The 8,462-nt window shown below is 54.4% G+C and overlaps 1 protein-coding gene across 1 annotated transcript in view; it reads left to right on the top strand.

Annotated features, from left to right (window-relative positions):
* The window catches only part of LOC106809197 (zinc finger protein ZFPM1-like), a 35,916-nt gene extending 29,849 nt beyond the window's left edge, over positions 1-6,067 (top strand). Inside the window, exons 3-4 of the mRNA XM_014812192.1 lie at positions 3,066-4,833; positions 4,897-6,067. Coding sequence (XP_014667678.1) covers positions 3,066-4,833; positions 4,897-5,833 — 2,705 coding nt within the window. The 3' untranslated portion in view covers positions 5,834-6,067. The remainder of the gene's footprint in view (positions 1-3,065; positions 4,834-4,896) is intronic.
* The last annotated feature ends 2,395 nt before the right edge of the window (positions 6,068-8,462 follow it).

Genomic DNA, 8,462 nt, shown 5'->3' with positions numbered 1-8,462 from the left:
ACACACACACACACACACACACACACACACACACACACACACACACACACACACACACACACACACACACACACACACACACACACACACACACACACACACACACACACCCACGAGTACACACGCACGCGCGCCCGCGCACACAGAGAAGGGGAGCGACAGAGCGCGCGTGCGAGAGAGAGAGAGATACTCATGTCTATGGTAGATGAACATTGCTACGTGTATAATTATACTGTCATGTAAATCTAGGTGTTTGCTGTCGCGTGACTTGACGTAGATACGTGGGTACGTGTGACGTATTAGCAATCTATTCGCACCTCTCTGACAGGGGACCATTTACAATTCATTAAAACATCAATTATTAAGAAAACTGCAGTTATAAAGTCATCTATTATTCGCGTATTGTAGCTGGATGTATAGCGGAAAGAAAACGTCATCTGCTGTTCTATCTGACATGGCTATGTATCCACGGCCACTGAAGATATTAAAAAAGTTAGGTTAGTATGGATTTAATCCGTAAGAAGACGATAAGAATAGACGTAAAAAGAATAGCTTCAAAAGGGGGTTATTTTAAACTCGATCCGTAGATATTGGAAATTGCGTAAATGCCCACGCGTGCTTGATATCCGGGTGCAGAGTATGAGATATAGCCTGCAGCCTAGCTACGCGCTTGAATTCTCTTATATTAGTTTGGCTTCCTCACTCGTGGGTTGCCTCTGGCTGGCTTTTGCACGGTCTTTTTTTGCGGGGCACAGATTAAGACAAAAAACACTGTCTGGCAATAATTCGGACTCAACTTCACGTAGAGGCAGTGTCCGAGTTCCCAGCTTCGACGACATGGTTTCTTCTTTTCTGTTGAACCCCGACGATTATACGCACGCAGCGTGGTACTTTCTCTCTGCCCTTCCTCTCACGCACACATACACACACGAGCGCGCGCGCGCACACACACACACACACACTCTCTCTCTCTCTCTCACTCTCTTTCTCGCGCTCTCTCTCTCGCGCTCTCTCTCTCTATCGTTCTCTCTTTGTCGCGCGCGCTCTCTCTTTCTCCTCTCTCTTTCTCATTCCATCGTTCGCTCTCTCGCTCTTTCTCCCTCTTTCTGTCTCTCCCTTTCTCTCCCTCTCTCCCCCTCTCCATTTCTCGCTCCCCCTCTCTCGCTCTCTTTCTCTTTCGCTCCAGCCGGTCTAACCTCGCATGCTGGCTCAGCCGTCGCGCTGCACGATCGATGCGCTCGCTTCCTTATCTGTTTTGCCTCATCCTGTTTGTCGTGCGAAATTGTGTAAATACTACGCACGGCCGGAATCCTAACTACCCTGCCCTGCGGAGCTTTGAGAGCGGCGGCCGCCGTCTCGCCACGAGAGTTGACCAAGAACCGTCGGTCAAGCAGGGTCAGCGGCCGGTCGCCAATATGGCGACCGAGATGACGTCATCGCGCGTCGGCGACTGCTTGTTTCTTTTTCGAGTGGACACGGAATTGGATTTTGTAAGCGGCGTGTTCAGCTGCAGTGGATATGCTGAGTGGAGAGGGGAAAGTTCTGCCGCTTTTCCTCGGGTACGAAAATGGCACGGTTCTGATTTCAGACTAGGGAAGTGTATTAAGCAGGTGACGTCAGCCGCGAAATCATATTTCCGTTTCGCCGACGCAGCCAAGTGATATAAGATGTTGCCCTTTTGCGTTAAGGCGACACACGATGATGGAAACTGATAAGCTGAACAACGTTTTCCAGTGTTTAATGCAACTGTTTAGTGAGGGATGAAGTTCCTTGAACGACCACGTTGGAAGTGGTCATCCGTCATTCTCACACTTTCAATAGGATACTGATTAACACGTGTCCAACTAGTGTTACGTTTGTTCTTTCAAACACAAAAACAAATATTAAAGGCATGCTACTTTTTTTCTACTACTGCCTGATACGTTTTCGTCAAGAAATTCTCATATTTGCACGACGCACACGTTTGCTCTGTTTATGACGTGGGTATTCTTTGTGTTGAATAAATATGTAATGAAAAAAACTTCCTATCCTATTCAGGAACATTTAGAAACCAATATTTTTTTAAGAAACTCACAAGAAATGATAAGGACCTTTGTTAACGCGTGACATTGCTATTGTAAAAGCGTTGGGCGCCGTGACTATTTTCCCCTACTTATTTATACGATCCCACGCTATTTACATAATAGTGTACGTCGGACTTTGCTAGCGTACATAATAATGCCGCATGATAATCAGTGTACATGCGAGGCTTCGGATTCTGTGCACGGCACAACCTGTACCCATATGGTAGATTTACAGATGTCATGTTTACCCGTGTTGTTATGCGATAGCATTACCTGTCTGCCGTCGAACATGTTTGAAGAACAATGCGTATATATTGCATGTCAGCAGAAATATCAGAGGAATAGCTGGCAATCAATTCAGTACACAGAACACACGCCCATCATGAATGGATCATGTGACTTTGCTGAGTCGTTTCAGACGATCCCCCGCTGGGCCACGCTATTCATGTCTATTCTGTTTACCCTAACCCTTAACCTGATTGAGCAGCGAGCGGGTTTCACTGCCTCCCTTGCCCACATTGCTGTAATATTGTACCAATCAGTGTGATACATGCATAACTCGTGCCGTGTCCCCCGGTGCACTAACGCAATACAGCAGCGTGGTCGGGATATCGACGCGATATATAGACATTGCTGGCATATAACACGAATCGGTGTCCAATGTGGCCAGTGCCATGTCAATGTGACAAATTTCAGTGTCATGTCGGTGTGACCAGTGGCTTGACGATGTGACCAATTTCAGTGTCATGTCAGTTTGAGAAGTGGCATGTCAGTGTGACCAGTGTCATGTCAATGTCACCCAGGTAAGTGTCCAAGTGTGATCAGGTGTCATGTCAATGTCACCCAGGTAAGTGTCCAAGTGTGCTCATGTGTCATGTCAATATCAGTAATATCAGTGTCCAAGTGTCACCAGTGTCATTTCAATGTCACCAATGTCAGTCTTTATATGTGACCGGTGTCCGGAGCCAGTGTCACCAGTGACCGTTTCTCTCTTGTCCGCAGTGCACCGCATGAAGCAGTCGCCTGGAAGCGTGAAGCGAGACGCCGACCATGACGCAGACGCCTCGCCGACGGCCAAGCTGCTGAAGCGAGACGATCTACACGCGGGTGGGGACCACGCGGTCGGCAGGAGACACGTCGTCGGCACGGGCAGGGACGCCGGACAGCGGCACAGCCCCTCGTCGCCGTCGCCGGCCTCGTCGCCGCGCGACGTCGAAACGTACTGCCATTGCTGCGACATCCGGTTTCAGTCTCGCGACACGCTCGCCGTGCACAAGCGCTTCTACTGCACGCTGCGACAGCAGTACGCGCGCGAACGCGAGCCGATGCCCATCCCGCCCCCGCCGCCGCCGCCTCCCCCGCTGCCCGGCTACGTCGCCGACGCCGACGCGCTGCAGCACATGTCGTCACAGCGCCCCCTGCTGATCCAGTCGCTGCTGCCGGACGGCGCGACGCCGGTGTCGCTCGCGGGCGCGCTGCCAGGTGGCGCCAACATCGTACTCGTGCCGTGCCTCGTGCCGAGCGTCATCGTGCCGGCGGTCAGCGCGGCCGGCGGTCACCCGTTGGACCTCGCCGCGTCGCACCTCGCCGCCGACGTGCGGCCGAACACGGTGCGCGCGCATGGCGGCGCGAGGGCGACGGTCGGCGACGGAGCAGGAGGAGGAGGAGGAGGAGGAGGAGGAGGAGACGAGCAGCAATCCCCGCTCGACCTCTGCACGCGGAAGAGCGACGCGTCGAGTAAATCATCGCCAGGCGGCAGCGTCGGCGAGCGGACGACGTGCGAGACGACGGCGGCCGACGCCAGCATGACGACGGTGGCGCGCGACACGGCGAGCGCGCACCTGACGCCGACCGCGTCGCCTGCGCCCGTCGCCACGGCGGCGGCGGCGGCGCAGGCGTTCCTGCGCAAGGGCGTCAGCCACTGCGTCGAGTGCAACATCGTCTTCTTCAGCCACGAGAACTACCTCGTGCACAAGCAGTACTACTGCTCGTCGCGCCAATACGCCGCCTTCCCTGCGCCGCCGCCGCCGCCGCCGCCGCCGGCCAGCCGCCCCTCCGCTAGTCCGCCGCCGCCCGCCGCCGAGCCCAGCAACGAGCCACCGAGCGTGAAGACCGAGCGGGCAAGCATGCCGGCTAGTCCCACAGCGAGCGGCGGCGGCGGCAGCGGGAGCGGAGTACCGCGCTGCTGCATCACGTGCGGCATCAGCTTTATGTCTATCGACACGCTGCAGGCGCATCAGCTCTACTACTGCCCCGCGCGACACGAGCTGGTACGCGACGGGGCCACCCACCCGCCGCCGCCCCCGCCACCAGCGCCGCAGCCGCGGGACGAGGCGTGCGCGTGCGACGGCGGCACGCTGGCGGGCGTGCAGCTCTACAGGCGGCACGCGAGCGGCGAGCGCGTCTGGCGCTGCTACGTGTGCGGCGTCGCGCGCGACAGCGAGCTGCAGCTCAGCGAGCACCTGCGCCTGCATCGGCTGCTGAGCGTCTTCGAGTGCACGACGTGCGGCTACCGCGGCGGCACGGTGCGCGGCATGCGCATGCACGCCAAGGTGCACGGCGACGGCGCCGACCCGGACGCCAAAATCTTGCAGATCGTCATCCCGCAGGCGCCGGAAGAGGGCGCCACCGAGGAGGTGCTCGACGGCGAGATCGAGGCGATTCTGTCGAAGCAGCGCCCCTACCGGCGCCGCATGTCGAGGCGCGGCAGCTGGCGGCGGCCGTTCCCGTGCGAGTGCTGCGCGCTTACGTTCGAAAGCTTCGTGCAACTGTCGGCGCACCTGCAGACGCACGGCGGCGGCGCCGACACGCGCGACGACGACACGCGCGACAGCAGCGCCGCCGCTTCGGTTAACGGCGACGAGGCGGCGTCGGTGGACGCTCGCTCCTGCGACGACTGGACTGAGCGCGAGTCTCGGGTCGGCGTGGCGGTTAAGCAGGAGCCGGCGAGTGACAACGAGGTTGGCGCGTCGCGCGATGTCTCACCCGGCGCGAGCCCCCAGAGTGAGACAGTGAGGCAGTCACCGAGTGAGACGTTAAGGCACGTGGAGGCGCTGGGACAATCGTCGTCCTCGGGGCATCCGTCGTCGTCGCCGCCGTCGTCCGGCGAGACGACACGTCGTCGCTCGTCGCTGCACGATTCGCTGACTCGATCATCGCCGACCGACGAGCCGTGGAAACAAGCGGCGACGACCGTTGACAGGATGTCCGGCACTGTAGAGCTAGGCGTCACTACGGTTACCGTGAAAACGGAAGTGCACGAGAAGGAGGAGGATGCAGAGGATGAGGAGGAAGAGGCTGATGACAGCTGCGCGGCGCATCCCGACAGCAGTAAATCACCGCCGCCGGAAAACGAGCGCACTAACGAAGTCGACTCGGCCGAGCTGAGCATCAGCAACAAGAAGAAGAAGGAAACAACCGCCGCCGCTGCTGCTGCTGCCGCGGAGGAGGAGGAGGAAGAGGAGGAGGCGGATGCGCTGACAGCTGCCACGAGCGTGGGGCTTCTCTTTCGCGCGCGAGTCAACGGAGAGAAAGAGGACGCGGCGTCGTCCACCGCCCGCTCCTCCCCGCCTCCCCCTCCTCCTCCTGCAGCCCCGGAGCACGGCAGCGTGGCGGACAAGCATTGTACAAACTGTAACATAACGTTCACGTACCTCCACTCGTTCATAGCCCACAAGAAGTACTACTGTCAGCCACAGAATGGCGAGCGACATCCCATGCTGAGTCAGAATCACGGGACGATGAGTCCGTCGTCGATTGCCCAGACGTAGATCGGCAGGGCGGCGCGATAGAGTACGATTAGAGTAATATATATAACTTTTTTATTTCGAGTCTTATCTGTAGCCATTGTTAAATAATCAAATTTTATATGTTATCGATGTGTTATTGTTGTCGTGATCAAATAAGAGCGTATTGTCTTCCCTGTATCTTCAGTGTCTGCAAGAAGGAGAGAGAGAGAGAGAGAGAGAGAGAGAGAGAGAGAGAGAGCGCGCGATTCAGTGAAAGAGAGAGGAGGAGGAGAGAGCCGCGCGACGATTCGTGAAAGAGAGGAGAGCGCTGATTCAGTGAAGAGAGGAGAGAGAGAGAGGAGAGAGAGAGGAGAGAGCGAAGAGAGAGAGAGAGCGGCGAGAACGAGAGTGAGGAAGAGAGAAGAGCGGCTGAGAGAGAGAAGAGAGAGAGAGGAGAGAGAAGGAGAGAGGGAGAGAGCGCGCTCGTTATTTCAGTGAAGAGAGAGAGAGAGAGTGTGCGTTGCGTCGCGTGCGTGCTGCGCGGTTGCGTGCGTGCCGTGCGTGCGTGCGTGCGTGGTGCTGTTGCGTGCGTGGTGCGTGGGGCCTTGTGTGTGTGTGTGTGTGTGTGTGTGTGTTGTGTGTGTGTGTGTGTGTGTGTGTGTGTGTGTGTGGATTGTGTGTGGAAGTTGGCGTAGTGATTATGAATGTGTGATGTGCGTGCGAGAGCGAGAGGGGAATGAGGCGAGAGAGAGAGAGAGAGAGAGAGAGAGAGAGAGAGAGCATGAGAGCATAGCTTCATGTGAGCCGGTAGACGGCTAGGCCGCGTATGTAGTTTACATATTGCTTTGAGCAACACTCGTTTTGTGAAACTAGTCGATGGTAACCATTCTCACAGTTCTGCATTAAATCTTTGTCGTCCGATAGGCTGTCGGTGCATTGCATGGCCCCAGAGTTTGGGCTGAGTTGTAAAATGTCTGTATATTCGTCATGGGGTTGCATTCCCGATGTAATGAACCATGTTCGTGTATATGAATCATCAGCAGCAGCGCAGCAGCAGAGTTGCGTGAGTCGATGGTAAGCTTGCGTACATTGTACTCGTGCATTCGTAGCGTATTAAACACAACATTGTGAGTTATTTCTCTCGCTTTCCCGCGTAGCTTGATTCGTCATATAGTCAGCTTCGATCGTGACAGGTACGCGCGCACCTGCATAGACGCACACCCGCGCACGCACACAAACAAGTACATGCGTGCCCGCGCACTCAGTTCGGGTACTGAATAATAACAAGGCAGGCTTATATTATCTGTAACATTCGCACTCCCCAGCCCACATACGCACGCCCGCACGCTCGACCGCACACGCACGCACGCAAGCACACCGCCGTGGTTTCAACATGCCCACAACCTAGGGTCCCTATATACAGAGAGTTGCGCCATGACGAGTCGGAAAAAATCGGTCACGTGATCGCTGGACGCCATGTTGTTTCCAAATGGATCCACACCGCTGCCGCTCAAGTACAGCACTGTACAGATACGCTGTTCAATGGTCCATAGTAATTAATTAGACTAATTAGACTAGAAATGTTACTTAAATCGTTCGCGCCATATGATAGTTTAATTGTACACTTTCTTACCGCCTATAGGTGTGCGTATATTCCTATATGCGATACCGCGCGTAGATATTTGCAAATTAATTAAACCACTCGCGCTTCAATAAACTCCAGAATCACAGAGATCATAGATAACACACGTGTACTTGCACACGCACGCATACACACTCATGCACGCACGTGTACGTGCACACGCACGCACGCACGCACGCATGTCTACGTGCATATGCACACGCACGTTTGCATACACACGCACGCACGCATAATAATAGCTATCGGGTGTTGTCGTGTAGACGCTACATAATCGCTAACTCGAGTTAACGCTTAACTCGAGTTAAGGTTCGTCGTGTAGACGAGGCACAGTGTAGATAGGGTCCCTATATACAAAGGGATATAAGGTAATTAAGGGATATAATATATAAGGATGTAAGTGTAGACACATCGCACAAAGAGACACAAAACCACGCACACGCGCGTGTGCTTTCTCTCGCGACCAGAACCAGAACCTGTAACATCAATGCAGCCGCAACAAGATGCGCGACGCTGTGTCTAGATAGACTTAGGGTCCCTATATACAAAGGGATAATTTGTATATAGGGACCCTAGATAGACTATTACTACAACAACCCCTAGTCTAGCTCCACTGACTAATTCATGCAACACGTGAAAAACACATGTTACAGCTGCGAGCGAGTGGAGAGTGGAACGCATTTATCTTGTGAATTACTTATTCAATTATCTTGTGCGGCTATGGGGGGTAAGAAAGTGTACAATTAAACTATCATATGGCGCGAACAATTTGAGTTACATTTCTAGAAGTCTAGATACACATGGACACATGTCTTAGCTATAATTTCGGTGAATTTTGAGTTTATTGAAGCACGATTAGTCTAATTAATTACTATGGACCATTGTACAGCGTATCCATACAGCGCTGTACTTAAGCGGCAGCGGTGTGGATCTATTTGGAAACAATATGGCGTCAAATCCTGGGTTGTCGCAACTCTCTATATATAGGGACTCTACCACAACCTGCTCTAGTGCATGCTGGACATACCCACA

This window comes from Priapulus caudatus, unplaced genomic scaffold (genome assembly GCF_000485595.1).
Source record: "Priapulus caudatus unplaced genomic scaffold, Priapulus_caudatus-5.0.1 Scaffold336, whole genome shotgun sequence".
In the NCBI taxonomy this organism is placed as follows: domain Eukaryota; kingdom Metazoa; phylum Priapulida; class Priapulimorpha; order Priapulimorphida; family Priapulidae; genus Priapulus; species Priapulus caudatus.
This window is presented reverse-complemented; position numbering and strand designations above follow the sequence as displayed.